The sequence below is a fragment of the Oxyura jamaicensis genome, chromosome 4 (assembly GCF_011077185.1).
Source record: "Oxyura jamaicensis isolate SHBP4307 breed ruddy duck chromosome 4, BPBGC_Ojam_1.0, whole genome shotgun sequence".
Taxonomy (NCBI): Eukaryota; Metazoa; Chordata; class Aves; order Anseriformes; family Anatidae; genus Oxyura; species Oxyura jamaicensis.
This window is the reverse complement of record NC_048896.1, coordinates 4,604,668-4,625,398: the sequence shown is the minus strand read 5'-3', so window position 1 is coordinate 4,625,398 and position 20,731 is coordinate 4,604,668. Positions and strand designations below refer to the sequence as shown.

The 20,731-nt window shown below is 36.1% G+C and overlaps 1 protein-coding gene across 14 annotated transcripts in view; it reads right to left on the bottom strand.

The window, feature by feature from the left end:
* The window catches only part of PCDH11X (protocadherin 11 X-linked), a 489,383-nt gene that overhangs the window by 421,698 nt on the left and 46,954 nt on the right, over positions 1-20,731 (bottom strand). For all 14 annotated transcript variants that reach the window (XM_035323623.1, XM_035323624.1, XM_035323625.1 and 11 more), the window contains one exon: positions 15,616-16,199. In XM_035323623.1, the coding sequence (XP_035179514.1) occupies positions 15,616-16,155 (540 nt within the window). In that variant the 5' untranslated portion in view covers positions 16,156-16,199. The remainder of the gene's footprint in view (positions 1-15,615; positions 16,200-20,731) is intronic.

Below are 20,731 nucleotides of genomic sequence, written 5' to 3'. Positions count from 1 at the left end.
TTAGTGGAAAATATCAGGTTTTTGGCAGCCAACACCGTCACAACCACCAGTGTGGCAGCATGGCACTACTAATACGGCAGAACCGAGAGCTTTCCCTGCGCTCCTCAAACCTACTCCCCTGGGATGGTAACTTCAACTTAGAGAGCCATCACAGCATGAGCACATGCTCTGAATTCTTCAAGAAGTTGTTCAGGCTGCCATATTCTAAAAAGATGGTGATATAAACAACTGAATCTATCAAACCCAATCTACTAAAATAAAACAACCTAAGGTCAAGCAGAATTATAAGTTAATCAAGTTATTAGAGCGTGCAGCTCTTACTAGACATAGACATGCACCATACTGTTCTACAAACTGACTCCCAACATGGAAAAGGAAACATAGCTCAAACTCTCCTTAAACAATTTTGAGCTCTGACACAAGGACTTAGTCTAGACTATGATTTTTACACTTGCTTAATTTCTCCTTCTTTAAAATAAAGCTTTTAATGTATTGTTAGGATTACTGTGTATTAAGCTATTAAGCTATGAACAAGCATTCAATTTTTCATGTTTATGTATCAGTGAGTTAAATGAACAGTCCACTGTAACTTTTTTTAGACACATTACTATTCTTAAAACACCTAGCAAATTCTACCAACTAGTATGTGTCATCATGTAGACATCACATTCAAAGATACTGAAATAAAACGAGTACTCTTCAGGGAAAAAAAAAAAAAAAATGTATCAATTATTTCAATTATTGCATAGAAATCTACATGACTGCTTAGCACAACAAAATAATTTTCAGCTGTTGTATGGAATGACGGCTTAGAGCATGATCTCAGAATCAGTAGCACTATTTGCTATGCATTCTACCTACAGAGTTAAAATTCCACTTCTACCCTCAATTAACTTTACTGTTACTGTAAGAAGAGGCCTGCTGTGGGTATAGGTGGCTGAATCCGTTGTAAAACGTAAAATTAAATGAAAACTTATCTGAAATTCAGCATTATGGCTTCCAACAAAACAGCAAATCCTAGACTAAATTACTGAAAGTGGGTATGATAGCTGAAATGACAGAGCTTCCATGAGGGCTAAGCTTTAAAGTTTTTCCTTATTGTGCTCTTAGGCTGTTCCAACAGCTGCCCAGAAGGAAAAGCCAACCAATCGTTCCAGAGCATATTTACATATTTACATCTCTCTTTGCATTTAGTTTTCACTCCTTTCAGAGGCAGGTAGCACACAGCACTACAGCAAGAGCTTGTATCTGTTGATTTATAGTGATACCAAATATTTCAAATGAAAACCATGTTGGAAACTACTGATCATCACAAGAAGTTATTACCCTAAAACCTTTTCTGATGGATAAACTTATTCTACCCACTAATATAAAGATTAAAAATAAAACATGAGAACAACAACAACAAAATCCCCTGAGCATAACTGTTTAATTAGCCAGATATTTGTTAGAGACAATGAGTAACAAAATATGATTTTGTTACCTTGCTCGTGAAACTGAGTAAACTGTAGTGTGTGCTATGCTGTGATAAATATGGAGAACTTCAAACCAATATTCAAAATTTTCTGAAAGACTTCATTCCTCTTTATGAGAGTGCTTCAGGTATTATCTGAACACTGCAACAGCAATGAGTTTTAGTTCCACAAAGGTAAACTGACTTCTTGAGCCTTGACTATTCTCTCTGCTCCTTAGCATAGGAATACTTAGGACAAAATCTTATTCCTTGAGTAGTACAAAGTCTTCTGCCACTGGATAGCAGAAGTGCTGCTTATACATCCTGTACTTGAGATCTTAGCTCAAGCGTAGATATACTTCAAATATTAACCAAATTAATTTTGTTTTGACTTCATCTAATAAAGTGCATGTTTATTTGTGAGACAATGTATTTGCAAAGTTTCTGATCTCCTGCATAGGCCTATGAAAAAATGATGCAGTTTGTAAGCCTTTGCCCATATTCTGAGTACTTAAGCTTTACATTGCTTCAAAAAGCAATTGGACAAACTGGGCACATGGGAAAGAAAAAAAAAGAAACCACATAAGGGTATTACAACCCCCACTTCTAGCACAAGAAGCATGTGAGCCTCCAACTGCTGGAAACTTAGGAATAGCTTAGAAAAGTATGCTTGTCCTGTCCTTTACATTTTCTCCTAAGTATCTAATGTCAAGTGTTAGAGACAGGATATAAGATTAAATGAATTTTACTTAATCTAGCAAGGCCATTCTCAGGTCAAGTGAATATCACTCATATCGCATAAGGAAACTGAGGCATGGAAAGCAGAAGTGACTGATTCAGAACTACTGTGGTAGTTTTACTCGGGTGGGCAGCCGAGCTCCACCACAACCGCTCTCTCACTCCCCTCAAAGAGGAACAGGGAGAAAATATGATGAAAGGGGTTCAAGGGTTAAGGATGAGGAGATCACACAGTAATTATTGTGATGGGCAAAACAGACTCAGCATAGGGAGACAGTAAGTTTTATTGCCTATTACGAACAAGCTAGAAAAGTGAGAAACGAAAGAAACTAAAAGCATCTTCCACCCCAATCCACCCTCTTCCACCTCCTCCCCCCGAGCAGCCCAGGGGAATGGGGGAATGGGGGCTATGGTCAGTCTATAGCACTTCTTCTCTGCCGCTCCTTCTCAGTCACTCGTCCCCTGTGCTGTGGGGTCCCTCCCACGGGATGCAGTCCTTGGTGAACTGATCTGGCGTGGGCTTCCCACAGGCAACAGCTCTTCAAGAACTGCTCCAGATATGGATCCGTACCACGGGGTCCATCCCTCAGGAACAAGCTGCTCCAACCTGGTTTGCCCACAGGCAGCAGCTCCTGCCAGGTCACCTGCTCCTGCGTGGTGTCTTCTCCACAGGCTGCATGTCTGTCCCGGAATCTGCTCCCGCAGGGGTCTTCCACAGGCTGCAGTCTCCGTCAGTGCAGGTCCACCTGCTCCACCGTGGTCTCCTCTATGGGCTGCAGCATGGAACCCTGCTCCACCATGGTACTCCATGGGCTGCAGGGGGACAGCCTGCTTCACCATGGTCCTCACCACAGGCAGCAGGGGACTTCTCCGACACCTGGAGCACCTCTCCCCTCTTTCACTGACCTTGGCACCTGCAAGGCTGTTTCTCACCCCTCTCACGCTCCCAGCTGCTGTGTAGTACAGCTTTTTTTTTTTTTTTTTTTTTTTTTCCCCGTCTTAAATATGGTCTCACAGAGGCACAAAACAACATCACTTATTGGCTCAGCTCTGGTCAGCAGTGGGGCCCTTATCAAACATGGGGCAGCTTCTAGATCCTTCTCACAGAAGCTACCCCTATGGCCCCCTGCTACCAGAATCTTGCCACATAAGCCCACTACAACTACACTGCAGGCCAGTAACAAATCCACAATTAATCTCCCAGTTCAGTGACCCTCACAGATCAATCACATCACTAAATATATGATTTATAGAAAATACAATGAAAGCACAAATACTGCCATTTTAGATACCCTTATAAAATGAGAACAGGAATTCAGTCTCTTAGAAAACTGCCTAGGCAACCTTAAAGAAAACACCACTATGTCTCATACAATTCTGCTCTAAAAAAAAAAAAAAAAAAAAAAAAAAAAAAAAAAAAAACTTTATTTATTTGCTTAAGTAAGCACTGAGCACCCATATATCACACTGCTAAAAGACAGGCCATTGGAATGGTTTGTGTCCTTTTCATTTTTCATTCAAACCCTTCGAACAATGTTTTTTTGTTTCTTATGTTTGTAAGATTGAAGTGCGCATATGCACGTTTGCCTTTTAGGACCCCATTCTCACAAGCAACCCTGAAAGCAAAGATCATCACAGAAACAGAAAAAAACTCTATTGATGTCCATGCTGTCTATTGCAGTCTTATTTAGTACTTAAAACCAATTGTGCTGGTAGAGACAACTATTTGAGACTGAAAATGGAGAAAAGGAAAGACTTAAATAAAAATCCATCTAAAATTCCAATGCTTAAGGTGTACAGCAAGGTCACAAAGCTGTAACAACACACTTCAAAACCTGAGTAATAATAGAAACAAAAATGTCAGAAGCAGAGATCAAACATATATTCACAAGTTTATTTCCTTAACTTTGTTAAAGTACCAGCTGGTCAGCCAACATGTCTGCCAAGAAGGGTGATGCCGGAAGGTCCAGCTTTAAATTATTCAACTATTCAAATTATTATTTTTTAAGTGAGCACAAGACAACTACTGGGTTACTTCAGAGGTTAAAAAAAAAAGTAAAGATCATGTAAAATCCTACATAAAATTAGCCATACTTCAAGGAACTGATTCATGTTCTGATACTTTATAAGCAAAGCAGATATCTTGGATATTCACCCTGGGTTAATATCTTATTTATGTGAAACAATTTATAAAAGGTGTGCAACATTTATAGAAAGAAGGGGAGTTGTATCAATCATTTACGGTCAACTTATATGACTGATTTTCAAATTATGATATTCACACTTTATGCTGGCTTTCCATAGGAAGGTCAATTCACCAGTGGTAAATACTGTCATAACTGGCAACATATTATTTTTGAGGTTACATGGGAAAGAGGATGGGGAATAAAATGGAAAGTACTACTTGTGTTATACCTTTAAATGAGCTACAACAAATAGATTTGGAAAGTCCATAATGGAAATGAGGATTAAAATTATGTGACTGGGTTTAAAATGAAGAGAAAAAGTAATCTTAAAGTGAGAAACTCATATAATACCTCATCCTGAAAAGCACAGAGGAACAAGCCGATTATAAAAAAAAAAAAAAAAAAATCTTGATAAGGCAAAGATAAGGCAAAAATTACAATAATTTGACTTTGGAACTTCAGCAATAACCAAAGAAATAATACACATCACATTAATAGAGCCAGCAATTATAGCACAATGTGAGAAAAATGTGTTTTAGTACTGACAGCTGATGACTCAGAATTCTTTCCTTGTACCAATGTTTCTTCTTTGTTTCTTTGAAATTGTCTGAAATGCTCTTTGCTACATGTCCCAGCTTCAAAAGCTCTACAGGACTTCAGTGTTCAGACCCATTATGTTTCTGGGCCAGGGAATATAAATTACTTCGTAATAAACCTTTCTTTCAGGAATAAAAATAACCATACTAATACAGTCAAGTGCCACAATCCATGGCTGACAGTGGATTTAAATGTATTTTTTGACAGCTATAAGAATATAATTTTGGATCTATCTTTTTTCCTCACTGTACTTGCTCTTGAAAGGAAGAAAAACATTGCATACTGTATATTTGGGGTAAAAATGGCAAGAATTATTCATATCTCTATCACTATTAGAGAAAGCTAAAAGTAAAATTTAAATCAATAACTTCATTATTGGATAAGCTTCTTTAATATTTTGTGACAACTAAAACCAGAAAAAATGACAGTTTTGACTGAAAAAAACATTTTCAAAACATATCTCAAAAATTTGAAAACTTCGTCCCCCGCAAAAAACAGAGGTGATGGGAAAGTGAGTTGGGGCAAAAGAAAAATCTAAAAGTTTGGTGAATGTTATAATTCTCCTTTATTTTTTGTTTCTTTGCTGAGCATTTTGAAAATAGTAGCAACTTTTTGGTCACCTCGTACATATGTGTGGAGAAGACTAGTCATGAAATAACAGAATTTTTAATAACAGAATTGGAATAATATTAGGATTCATATGAAGCCTGTTGTTAATATTACCAAAGGTTTCTCACAACAGACATCTGAAATATCAGTAAAGTTTGTATTGCTGCATCCACAACAAGTAAAAGCAGCACAAAGTAATCCTCACAAACTGATTCCAAAACTAGAATTACAATGTATTCTAAGAACTTCTACAACCCTTGAAACAATATAGAGCATGATTAGCTATTTTTCTTCTAAAACTTGTTATAACTACTTTTAATTTGGTCAAAAAAAAAAGCAATGGTATTCAAATGAAATTGTTCATACTTGAGTGGTGCTTGTTTAGTAATAAGGTTCTAATTTAGTACAAACATTTTAAGAAAGATTAAAAAAAAAAAAAAAAAAGTCCCATTGGCTACATCTGTCACTCCTATCTATCTTTGCACTTTTCAACAATGCAAGGCATCAAAGAGCATCCTAATGCAAATGTTAGCAAAGTACACAGTGGCATACTTCTTTTCACCTGAATTCCTCGGTGGCAAATTTGGAGTTTATTTCTATTTAAAATTTTCAAAATTTTCTGTGTGAAAAACTTTTAAACCCACTCTGTTTTATGGGTTAAACAATCAACAGGAGTTGCTTTTATAAGTGATAAAAGCACTTACTCTTCCAAAAGAACTGATAAATTTACTTCCTTTATTTCATTTCATGCTGTGAAAGTATCAATTTTTCAAAGCTGAATTTCAGCTGATTCTCATGAGGAAGGCTAATGATAGTAGGTAACATTTATTACTTTTTTTAACTTACATATGAATTTAAATATAACCCGCAGGAAGAACATGAAATATGTTGAGACAGCGTGCACATTTCTGCTGTCATAACTCAAATTAATTTCCCAAGTAGTGATATACTTGTAAGCAAGAAATCTACATGCAATTATAACACAGCATACTTTGTACTGATATCTGATTAAAATTGTCATTTTCCTGCTTACATCCCGTAGAAAAAACACAGAAAGTCGAGTCAAACAAAAAGAATAGTTGCTTACCCTTGGTGACTGCAGAGTGGCAAGCATTTTAAAGCAAGCATGTCACGAACACAAATTAAAGACTCAGGGCAGCTTGTACTAAAATTAAACAAAATCTTGATGGCTAAGACTCAATCAAGTCATACTTAACTTTCAGAAAGGTATTCCTAATATTAACAATTTATTTCCTCAAAGTAGCTTCAAAGTCATAGCTATCTAAAGCAAACAAGCACATTCAAAACACCGTATATGGCTACTTAAAACTCTCAAAGACCTTCAGAAAGTTCACTTAACAAGCTAACTTGAAAATATGTACCACAAACGACATTTGGAAAACACTATTTGTTCCATGTATTTTACACCTGTAGTTAATTCAGGTATTTCTGATATTAGAAATTTTGGCAACCTATGAAGATTTAAACAGTATTCCTAAATAATAATAATAATAATAATAATAATAATAATAATAGCCAAGTTTGGAAAAAATCAGTTGAACATGAAATATGAATTTACTGATTTTTTTTATATATATACACATTTTCCTCAGAGGTATATTACTTTGCCATTGTACGTTAAACATGGCAAAATTCACTATTTGAAGGAGAACAGTGCAATATAACTGCTTAACAATAAGCCACACTTTAAAAAAATTTCCTTGACACTCCTGTTTGCTGTTCCAGTATCACACATATATGCAAACTTAGCTATAGTTCTACTGAGATACCTGATTTTTCTTTGTTTTTGTTACTGCTTTACTGTAGATTAGTTGAGAGCATTATACATTTTTAATTGACTATTTCTGTCCATATAGATGAAACTGAAGTATTTACACATTTTTTGGGAAGAGTTTAACAGGGATGCAGTACTTATTTCTAAGTGTTTTTATACACTTGGTTTCAAGAGGACTATATAAGCAAATCCCTAGTCTATTATGCTCAAAAAGCATCACCATATCTGTGTTAACTAACATACTGATCTGTCTGGACATCAGCAAAAGATAATATTCATGTAAGACAGATGAACTGAAGATCTCAATTTGACAGATTTGTGCCTTCCAGCTTGAGTCTATCATCCTGCCCACACAGAGATGTGCTAAGTTATATATTATTGTTTCATGACAGCTAGTGTGAAAATCAGAGCCTTGAATGCAAAAAGATACACCAACTTGTCCCTCACCCTAGCTCACCGAACTTACTGTGCCTGGAAGCAAGACTTTCTCCTCCAGTCTTCAGTCAACCCCCAAAGGGATGTCAGGATAATGAAGCCTGACAGTTTTACAGTACTGATGCCATAAACCACCCTAAAGGAGCCTTGTATCAACCAACAAGAAGCAATTACCTTGACTCTTGACTCACTGGAATCAAACTACCACCAGTTGGTAGTACAGTTTTATCTACTTAGAGAAACTAATTCACAGCTATAAGAATGCAAATCAGTTTGTTTTCCCCTTTAAAAATAAAATCCAGTGACTATTTCAAAACAATGTTCACAGATGATCACTTAAGTGTCCAGATTTCTCTAGACAAATTACTACTGAGCGATATTTTTTACTCTACTACAAAACCTTCTCATAAGAATTATACACTTTCATACTCGTTTAATAATAAAGATGTGTAAATGAAGGGAGGGCTTTGTAGGAAGGTGGATGTTGAAAAGCATAATAAAATAATGAAAATATTGTTTTCATGGAAAGATTAAAGATTGAAGTTAAAAGGCTTTGAGGTAAGGGAGCTAAATACAGGGAAGATTTTTTTTTTCTTTTTAAATAAAATTTCCTTTCATACCTGAAGTTAAGTAACTGGAAAATGGTGAGAAGCAAATACATTCACTGTATTTTCAAGTACATAATGACAGACTTAAGGGATAAGAATACTACTCTTAGATTCTTATAAATCAAATTCCTCTCACAGCCCACCTTCCAACTTTTCCTATGATTACCAATAAAAAATAAGATCAAAATGAAAGTCATTTGTCCCTTTCATAAATTTGCAGGGGAGCTTTTCAAGGTACTAGGATGTCACATAGCACTCATAAGCATTCTTCAAGTTTCTGCATCTCATTTTACAGCTTACGTCAGCTCACATCTTGTTATCCACCCACTCAAAAATTGTCACCTAAACTGAAGCTGGATAAAGTCTCTATACTATTCTACTCAAAGTAAGTCTCATTATTTCAAAATAGGTTTTATACCTTAAGGAAGCAGCTAACAGGAAAAGTCTGCACATCTTGGATTACAGTGTAGCTTACCATGGTAACTACCCATGTGAAAAAAACGAAGCCGTGCTATAATATTAAACAAATATATTGATCCTTGGGCAGTGACAGAGAAAAAGTAAGATGTTTCAGCTCCAACATATTCCCCATCAGCGCTATAGACTTAACAAAAAAAAAAAAAATTAGTCATCATCATTCACAGTCTGTCCTAGCAAACTCTTCTAAAGGATAGCTGGAAATTACCATAGAAAGACAACACATCCAACTCTCTGTATTTATTAAGTTACAGGCACTAGAGGGTGACCTTAGAGCTTGGCTGAAGTGCATATCCAGGACAAAAAAAAATCCTAAATCTATCTTAGAGCTAAATCTGTCTTTTTTAAGTCTACCACCCCTATATGAGGACAGAAACTCATAATCTTAGCCTAAACTACATTTTGAAGGGGGAAGGAGAGAAAAAAAAAACAAAAACCTTTTTAATCACACATTGTTTTCATCTTGTATATAAGTACTTTCAAAACTAAGATGGAATTTTTAACAAAAAACATTATTTCTCATTATTTTTCAGTTTCAAGTTCAAATACTCAAATACTATTGGGACATGGGACATACATATGTGTTTAATTGATTTTTTTATTGTAAGTGAATCTTGAAATATTACCAACCATTTAGCTTTGACAGGAGAGAAAAAATGAAAAATTGTAGTTGCTTTGTCAGGAATTCAAGAAATTTCCTATCTAAAACAAACATTTTCTGAGTATAAAAAAAGTCTGTGAAATCAATATTCTTAGGATTTTGGGCAGACATTTTTTATAATTGGCCATAAGTCCCTTAGACAATGGCTAGAAAGGGTTGTTAATAAAATAAATAAATAAATCAGAAAGTGCAAAATACTTCGGTACTAGTGGGTTCTACAAATTTACAAAGGATTTTTGGTAAGAGCAGAATATTGTAGTTGGAGCTTACCTCATCTTACTAGTCTAACAGCGATTTTCAGTAAGACCTGACAATAGTAATAAAGTCTGTTTACATGGGGAAAAAGCTCCATCTTGGCAGCTTTTGCACAGAAGGCGGATGTTGATAGCATCCACCCCAGGCTTTTTGTGACCTATTTGAAGGGACAATATACCCCTCCATTGTCTTCTCATGCTACTGAAGCCTACACAGAAGAATCATCTGCATTAATTTCAGAGTGATTAGCTGTGGTGTGCTCCCTCATTCAAACATGGTTTGAGATCAAAGTAAGGGTTGCTGCTTCAACTTCCATTTAAAGAAATGAAAGCATAAAAAAGGACAGAAGCCAGAGGGTTTGAACAACTGATGCTTGGGTCAATATAGAAGTTCTGGTGACCAACCCGCCTGTGTTAAGGTGTCCCAAAGCAGGGAGGTATCCACAGGTTCTATTTGTGTCGCTGTGCACATTCCCTCCCTTCTCTCCAAGGCACTCAACCAATTGGTATAACATTAAAAGGCAAACAAGCCACAGAGAAGTTTTGTTGCCCTCCTTCACTGTTGGTCTCTTTGTCTATCACATTCGTATCGCTGTTTACGGTATGATTTTCAACAGTGATTTCATAAATCCAACTCTTTGGTTCTGAATTAACTACAAATCTAGTCCTACTCTGTAATTTTGATTTAACTGACTTCCTGGCTTTCATTTTACATAAAACTCATCTCCTTCCATTCTCCGTTTTCACAGACAAGCAGTGACATCAGTTACTTGATCCCAAACTCCGATGTGGCTCAGAAATAACCGTATTTCAAGAGCAGTCAAAAAATCTGATGAAGATTCCTGATCACCATCTTCCACGGGTAATAGAATTGACAAACTGTATCAGAAACTGAGGAATGCTTCTACTAAAAGACATCATAAGAGATGATTTACAGTAGCAAGAGGTAACTCCTCATCAGAGGCAAGACTGACATGTTGTGAGACTGAGTAAGAATCTATTTTGTCAGTTTCCAGAGGCATGAAATGACAGCTACAAAAAGATTATTATATAATTCTGGAAGGAATCCACCAGCTACATCTGATGATAGGTAAATACAAGAATAATACTTCAGCTGGTAGGAGTAATGGAGCTATAGCAGTATCACCAATCTAATTTCCCCCAAGCAGGCACAGATTAAAGCAAGCAACAACCTGATGGAACACAAGTTTAGCTCTCAGAATAAAATGCCCTGCCCCTCTAAGTGCAGGGTTCTGCCTTCACTTTAGTCTGCCACTAACTGGGTGTTCCTGCAACCATGCACCATTTAGTTTATGTGGTATATACCTGGTCAAAAAGAAACATTCAGGAATCAATGATATAAATTTAAAATAGGCAAGCAAAGGTGACTTTCCATTACAGTGCTCCAACCTGAAATCCTGTTCAAAAACTGTTGTGAAACAGCTCCCCTTTTTAACAGCTAAGGAATAAAGAAATGCTTCACATGAAAATTGTTATGGTCAAAGCAGACGCTTGTGACACTTGTAAATTCAAAGTGTATTAATTGGGTTATACTAAACATTAGCTCACCTTGAACACAAAAACATTCTGAAACAGCACCATCAATGACAGCGCCTATCTCTAACCCTGTGGTGGCATTACAAGACACAATGTGTAAACATTTTAGTTAGGTATGTCAGCAATGTGACGACCTGGAAGATGTGAACCAAGGCCTGTAGACTTGTCTAGTTGCACATGGAAGGAGGCCAAGTGATGCATGAATAAAGAACCAACATGCAGAAGGGACTGCAAACAGGCCGGGCAGCCTGCACAATACACAAGGAGGACTCTCAAAACCAAAGCAAGGTAACGAATGTCAGAGGAAACAGCCCCAGTGAGAGGGGCAGAGAGGGGAACACAAAAGACTACAGATGATCAAGAAAAGATAGAGAAGACAAAAGACAAACCTACTTCACTTCCCACTCATCATGGAAGACCTCGGAGGACTGGATCACCTTGGCATTGGCAACAAAGGCCTCAGACAAAAAAAATAAATCTGGAATAAACTATATTTACGTATGTATCGTATTACTTACCATGCATTCATAAAAATATGTAGTGTTTGTAGATTCATCCTTAATCAGTAGTCACTACTGATAAAATTTCAAATTAAATTCTGCTTTCATCCTCCTGTTTTAACATATTCATGAATGCCTTTCTTTTTCCCTATTCTTCCCAGTTTACACTCAACTGAGACAAAATTGTTGCTTTCTTATCTGGCCATTTCTTTCCCTGAACTATGTCACCATCTGTCTTAGCTGCCTCTTCTATCGCCTTCTCCTGCTATCAGTGTTATGCCATCTTTTCTTCCTATCTAGACTTAGAGCAATTGCTCATTCTAAATGCTTTTTCTTTTATCTTTAAATCATTTCCAACTAAGTTCACTCTACATTGCCTTGTTCATAATAAACATGTTTACCATTTTTCATGTGAACCCTTAAAATTTGCCTGGCTGTTGTCAGCTTTGGGCACCCCAGCAGAGAATTATGATCTTGTATAATGCTGTGCACAATTTCTTTGGCTTTGTTTTCTTCTATTTAAAAAGATTTTTAGAAAGAGGCAGACGATTCAAATAAAGTCAGCTACAAAGTAAAAAGACCTTATTATTCGCTAATGATCTATGTTGCAAAAGAAACAGAATACAACAATTACATGAAATCTGTTTTCCATACTAGGAGGGGGCAGTAACATAAGCACTGAGTAACAGAGTGAGGAATTACTGTAACATGTAAATGTTTTCTTCCAAACAAAACAGAACTGCTGAAAGTCTGGTAAAGATCTCTAATCTATTCAGATGTGTTTGTAGTTAGCAAAAACAGGTAAGGCAAATATCTCTCTGTCTTCCTGAAGAATAGGCCTGGCTCCATACAGACTGTAAGAACATTTTAGCTAAACTTTTTAAAAAGTGAAATATAACCAACGAACTTCCTCTTTTTTGCACATCCTGTTGATTTGATCAACAGATCAACATATTCTCTCTTTTGCTGTATGCATATTAGAGCAACAGCCTGTGTGCTCCTGTGAAGTGACTTGCATACCTGATCATCTTCCACTTCTCTGTGGCCCTCCAGGTTCATGGCCCTGCCCACCACCTTGTTATCGGATGCTTTCCCAGCAGCCCACAACACTGTCACGTCAGCCCTGCTAGATTCACACTGTGCAGTTTTATGCACTGCAGTTTCCTCACTGTTCTGTATGCTGATTATAAAGTGAAAGAAAAGGTAAACATATAGGCCAGAAGACATGAGTATCTTCACAGTGCACCCCCAAAACCAGCATGGAATAACAAACGTTCAAGCAGCATTTTGGGAGAAAAGGCAGGGGACATAATTTTTGTGTGCCTGTCATTCTCCCTCCTGGCATTAGGGTTAACCATGAAAGGATTCGCATGCACTACTCTTCCTTTCCTCTTTCTTCTCCTTATTCTTCCACAGTGATGAATGGATCTTTGTATATATACTGTGTTCTCTGCCTGCTCACCAGAATCCGTCCCTCCTACCAATTTTTCTCCTACTTACACAGTCAGTTTTGGCATTAACATCATAAAAACTACTAGGACCTGCATGGAATAATACAGTGATGTTATTATTCCAAATGGTGTCTGGCTGTCACAAACTGCTTCTAGGATTCAGAGATACTTTCCAAGCTATTGCTGCTGCCTTAAAAAGACAGGAAATCTGTAACTCAAAAACTACCTGACAAGCAAGCACACAAGACAAAAATGCAATTAATTCATTTAGGAGATCTGTCTGTAGGGCTGTGAATTTACATTTTTTTTTGTTGCAGCACATCTATCATAAGAATTCACAACTTTCAGTGTATGTGCTCAACCACATCACCTTTCCTTCCCTTATTATTTGTTAAAAACAGTTTTTCAGCAAAGAAACATAAATAAATGTATAACTGGTTTTATTTTTTATGTGATTCTGTGATTATTCAAGTACCAAAGTAAAGGGGAAAAAAAAAGAGTTATTTGCACCGCTCTCTTTGGCAGACCACCTCATGTCACATTTGATCTTTAGACAAAGCCTTGCACCCTAAACTATTTTTGGTAAATAGATGTACAGAGCTGTAGGTTGTATTTTAGATGAGCTCCCACTTGTGTGATATTCTTCTGCTGATCTCTTACATTCTGTTTCTGACACAATCCGAAAATGAATAAACACACAACTCAAATGCATAAACAAGGATGCAATTGTGGTGACCTAAAAAGTTGCTCATTCAATCCCAGGGATTCCTGATTTTGCTATTTTTTGTGTTTCTTGTTTTCCCACAATAACAGCATTTTTTCCTTAGATAAATTATCTAACATTTGTCCTTGTCAATGGTGTATTATTTTGCCATATTTTGTCTGTAGCCCTGGCTTTTTTTTTTTTTTTTAGTATTTTCTACTTCTACTGTTATTTATTTAATATGCTGTTATCTATTCCTTAGATTTTCAGTTAAAATGCCAAACAGAGAAGATGACATCCTGTTGGACACTTTTGGCGATCTATCTAAAATAACGTGTAGGTCTGTCTACTCTCACTGTAACTGAGGTTAAAAACTTTTAAGCACTGAGGTCTTTGCTTAAAAAAGTAAATTCTTTGAAAGTCTTACATTTCTAGACTACAAAGAGAATGGACAGACCAACATGTTACTTTAAAAAGCTCACCAGAAGTGAGCAGCATGCAGTATTCTGAAAGAATCTGTCACTACTGAACTGCCAAGATTACTTGAGATCATAAGCAATTTGAAGGAGCTAAAATAAGGCAGCATTTTATTTTTATTAAATTGCTAGTAAGTACTGGTATTAGTGAATATTTGATGTCAAGTCTATCAAGCAATATAATGGCCTGTATATTCTGTATTCTTGCAATCAGTGATGAGAGTATCTGGTTGCTAACTATCCATTAGTTTCCTACTCCAAATCAAGGGAAGTAAAGGTATTTTCAGCTTCCCACATAGTAACACAACCATTTTAGGATACATTTCTTCCTTGTACTCTCTACATAGGTAAATTTAAACCTCACACCTTTTCAAATTTTTCCCAGCTGTTTTAACATGCTAACATGTTGTTCTTTTGTTCCTTAATTCCAGAGTTTTCTTGTCATTAGCTAGAAAGGGTAAACGCTAAAATATGACATATCTGCTCTTACTAGGCCACTGGCACTCTTATCCTTGCATTTAGGCATATCTTGGAGTTTCTCCTACTCAAACATGATGTTTGACCAACCATTACAGAACTACTTTGATAATTGTATTCCTTTCCATTCCAGCATAACTCATTGGTATACAGATTAGCTATTCCAGAATAGAAGAGTCTGTCTTGCTCTTTGATGGCTTCTCTATGACAGAGAACAAACTCATCACATAATCTGGTTAAGTTCTACTGCTCAAATCTAACAGTCACACAAGAGAGAGACACAAACCCACTGCAACATACCATTCCATTCAGGTCTGTCACATTGGTGGTGATCAGAACGTATTTTTGGTGGCTCAAGAAGATTGCTAACCAAAGTTGTAGAAATACTTTGCTGGTTGAAAGTTAGTGAAGATGCATGTGTTTCACACTGTTGTTACACAATGTGTATACATAAACAACTTTCTACAAAGTGAATATAAGATGCACTATAATGCTCTCAGGTTAACATTTCAAGGCAGCTATCTACAGTGCACCACTACTACAGTAAACAGCTTCATATTTCTAATGGTTTGATGACAACTGTTGGTCAGCAGTAACACAAAGACAGATAATAACACAGAAGAATGGAAGAAACCCACCTTAAGAAGTTCATAATGTTGAATACCATTCACACCAATGTCGGGATCAATGGCAGATGGAACAGAATAGCGAGAATTAATTGCTGTGTTTTCAGGTACAGAGATGTTAATAACTGTTGATGGAAAGAGTGGGGCATTGTCATTTATATCCTCTATTAGGAATCTGATCTTGACCAGTCTGAAAACTTCATCAGGCAAAACAGCAACCTCCACCTCATAGAAGCAGCGATTCTCACTAAAGATGCCAGAGCACAGCTTCTCTCGGTCTATGCGGTTGGCAGTTGTGAATATCTCACCAGTGTTCTCCTCCACCCGTACTAACGGCACATCCCCAGTCTTATACACAAGCTTGAACTGTAACGGTGAGGAAAGGGGGACATCTGGGTCCAGCGTTAAGTTAAGATCCTTGAGCAAGTTGCCAATGAGGACATTTTCAGGCAGTTCTTCCCGCACTGTATAATTCTTCTCCTGTGCGCCAGACTGAAATACAATATAGGCTAATAAGACTGCCAAGAGGTAGGTTCCAGACAGCAAGTCCATTTCCAGAATGACTAATGAATATTTATGTAGAACACCAAGAGTAGCTGGAAAAAGGAAAATAGAGAAAATATTTTAAAAATTACAGAATATTGTGCTTTTCAAATGATGAAGATATGAAAGGACTACCCTTTCTACAACAAATAAACTCAACTGATTGAAAACCCGATTAGTAAAATGAGATTTGACTTAACAATCCTTCAGAAAACATATAAAATCTCTTGCACATATTTTTTACTTCCATCTGCTTCCTAAATACTTGAGGTAGGAATCTTAGAACTGGATCAGAGTTAATGAACAAAAACATAAATACAAAGATAAAAAATTATTTCTATCTCCAACATTAGATTTCACTTTTCTCCTTAAGAAAACCTCTTCCTTTGAACCCTCTGCCACTTTATCCTCAACTTCTTGTCTCCAAGGAAAAATGTAGGCAAGGAGTTTGCAAGCAACCATCTGCTGAGAACAAGATCTTTTTATACCACTTGCTTAGAGATGGGAAACCAAGAATACTTTTCTTAATTTGCCCCCAAGTTTTGCATGACAAAATTTCATTATATTTGTTCACCAGATTTCTTTGCTGTTATTTTTAGTAAAGTAGCTTAAACTAGCAAGAAAACCTTATGCAGATAGTGAACTTCAGCCACCAGTTGGTGGAAGTCTTTCTAGCAAAGGGACAGTAGTAATATAGTAGTCTTTTTCTCTAAGGAGACAAGATCCAATTTGAGCTTTGGAAATAAACAGAAATACTACCATTCAATTCATTGAAATTCGGATTAGGTGTCTAAAACCACAGCAGTGGACAAATTCTAACAAAGAAGAAGCACAGCAAACACTGAAATTTTTCAACGTAGTAATAAGGCTAAAAAGATTTTTCCTAGCACCAACGGTAACCCTGTATCAGCCTCATTTCTCCAACAGCCCATCATACCAGTAAATAATCTCTATCTTGGGTACTTGGGTAATTTTCAAGACAGTGGGATTTCTTTTGCTTTCTTTGATTAAAATAAATAAATAAATGACAGACTGCACAGGAATAATTTCCCTTCTGGTATGTGACAGTACATAATGTATCTACTGGAGACTGAACTGAACAAAATGTTATGCAATTGTAAATCTGGTGAAATCTGCTCCTATATGAACTAAATACTCTGAGATACCAACATGTTTAAAATGAGATATAGGTTTGTTTAGGGCTGAAGAAAATAACATTTTGTACTTTTCAATCTAATTTATGAATAACAATATATTCTCATCTCAAGATTGTTAACAACCTTAAATTTATGGAAAGACAGAAATAGAAAGGGATGACATCGGTACATACAGATAAATGCCTTCAGCTGACAACTTCTAGAGAAAAACACACTATATGGCTCCATGTATAGAACATGCTGCTCTGCCTAATCTTTACACCATTCTACCTTTGCAGAATTTAAGATAATCCAGAACAGTATTTTTGTAAGATAAACATTCAAGAGTTCTTTCTAAAAATATTTTTTTAGTTAGTGAAATTTCAGCTCCTACTAGCTTAGTATCTTTTTCAAATATAGCTGTATAAGCACACCTACATTCTTTCTGTCATCCAGGTTAAAAAAAAAAAAAACTTTTTCCCTTCCTCTTCTGATTTTATTCTCTCCATCATAGCATAGAGTGATTTACTCCCATGGACCAAGTTGCGGTTAAGAAATTACTGTAGCCAGTAATTGTCTTCACCTTTTACTTACTGCCTTTCAGCAGTATCACTTCCATGGTCATTTAAATTAAAACATTTGACTTTACAGTGAGCCAGATTAGGAACACTAATACAGTTATTCCATTTCAACTCTGCAACCTGCTTTTCAGTGAGAGTAACTTCGTGGAACATTCCAACTTGATCTGCAAGGTGTATTTTTCCACAGCAACAGGACTTAACTGTAAAACATTTTCTGGCTTTGTGATTATACATAAGGGACAACATGAAAGAAAAATCCAATCCTGCAAGTCTTCACTTATGAAAAAACGCATTACTCACTGGAGTAATTCAATTAACCTGAATAAGATTACTGACAGCGGTGAGATCTGCATATGCAGTTTATGTGGCATAGGTACTGCATTACCTGCACTGCTTTTAGTAATTCACGGACTTACTTGCAGTACTTCAGTAGGTCAACATGATACAACACCAAACAGGTATTCAGGAGTGAAGAAACAGTGTTCTACGAACAGCCATCTTACAAATCCATTACAATATTAAACTCCATTTAAATATGTAAAAAGGGAAGTCATTGGCAGATACTGATTATCATTAACAGTAACACTATGGTAGCAGCATGAGTTTAATAAAAAAACTGTGATGATATTGTAGAAATATATTATGTTGACTAATAATATTTTAACTGTGTGCATTTTGTCAGAACATCTCTATCAATTATCATACCTGCTAAAGGAGTTGCACACATGCATTCAAACTGCAGAAAGATCTTATTTCAGAAAAGTACATTTTTGTATTGACTATAGTTAATGTATATATATATATGTTATATATATTTTTATTTTTACATTGTTTCCACACAAAACAGCAACAAAAATGTATGGGTTATTGTGAACACTTGATATTTAAACTTTCTCCTCAAAACTAAATTTCAGAATGGCAGCATGACCTGCACGTACTAGAAAGAACAATTATGCCAATTTTTCCTTCTCTATTATAAGTTAAACTAAAAAATACTAAAAAAGGGATCCTGATGCCCGGAGTAATATTGTAAGCCTACAGTTCATTTCTGTGCATTTAAATGAAACAAATTTAGAAATAAGCCAAATTCCTTGCCCTATCCCAAATTATTCTGTAATAACATTGATATAAGAGTTGTCTATAAATCATAATAATTGATTTAAAATATTGCATATACACGTACTTATATCTTCCAAATAAATTTATATAGTATATTTTTTATTATTATTAACAAGGTTATTAATGTTACTCTGCTCTTCTCTCTCTAGTTTTGAGGAAACAGGGAATTTTAATCGCACTGGAAACAAAAGTTTGTGTTTAATCAAGAAAGTTTTAGAAAACAATTTCAGGGTTACTACACAAGTCAAAAATTCTAAAGGGTTCATGAAAAAAGTTTTCCAAATCAATTCTGAAATTCCTGATTGCACCAGTAAATAATTAAAATTTAAAATTAACTGATAAGAACTCCACTAACTCCAGTTTTAGCCACAGTGGAGGTACTAACATAACTTTCTATAATGTATGTTATCCCTGTAGATTTTCCTGAAAAACTAAATGGCATAGACATGTAGCACGCAATGTTAGGAGTTCAGTAGAAAACTGTTTGGTCTTAAGATAAAGAAAACAACCAGCAATGACTTATCATTCTTGAACTTCTGGATAATAAACTGTCTTTAAATGGTCTTTACCTGCCTTTGTAAGCAGTTCTAGGAACAGCACTGAACCTTTAACAACTATTCCATACCTGTGGCCCTTTAATGGGGGGAGTAGGGGAGAGCAACATTACTCAAGTCTTCTGCTCAGACATATGACGAACATCTCATGCCATGGGAAAAGTGTTGTTCTTTAAGCAACCTATTTATGTAGTTATAGATGTACGTTGTCTGTCATTTGTGTCATAGCACTGATGGGAATACTATGGCAACAGCAACGCAAAGAAGAGAGGAGCAGGAGGTACTCTCTATCAACCAAGCATCATTCTGAAAGACATTTACGAAATCTGAGCATTTCTAGAATTCTAAAATCCTAGAAGAAAATGAAAGGCTAAAGAAACTGCAAATAAGGATGACACAGTCAACGGCAATGGGATATTAAGTGAAATTGTCAAAAGAGAGCATGTGAATGGTAACAGATGGTAGAAAAAGAGATGAACTGAGAAAGACAAGCAAGATAAAAATACAAGAAGAAAAAAGGAAAGGAACTGAGTAGAAGGTCAGTCACAGTACAGTGTGTGGAAAAAGCCTTTCTTGATGACCGAAACAGAGGCAAAATAAAAAATAAAAAATACACAGAAGACTAAATAGAGTAGCTCAAGTCTGAAACACCTGTCATAAGCTCCAACATTCAACAATATTAAAAAAAAAAAAAAAATGTTTAACAGGAGGTAACAATAAGCTTGCCAAGCCATTTTCCCAGGTTTAAAAAGAATTTGGTAGTGTCGGTACTGCTGACTTCTGAACTAGAAAAGCAAATGGACCAGATGGACAGAATGGAGGGTAGGAGGAGAAAAAAGCAATTACAAATTTGCTCTTTCATCTGAGCGTCTATGCACTTAAATGCACCTGCTTTTTTATCTGATTTACTAAATGTTAATGACAATCCAAATATTATCATTGTTCATTATTATCTTCTTTTTGTAGTTGTCAAATCGTATCTACCTTCAGAAGCAGAGAGAATATAAAACCTAAAAGTACCTAATGGAGTATGATGTGAAGGTAGAATCTAAATGTTCTTTATACACATGGCTCAATCTGGTCCCTTGATAAGGGACTGGATTACAAGTTCTTACTTAAGAATATCACAGGGAAGTAGCAAATGCAGTGAAGAGGCCAACTGTAGAAGCAGCACTATTTCTTGATACCTAGGTTC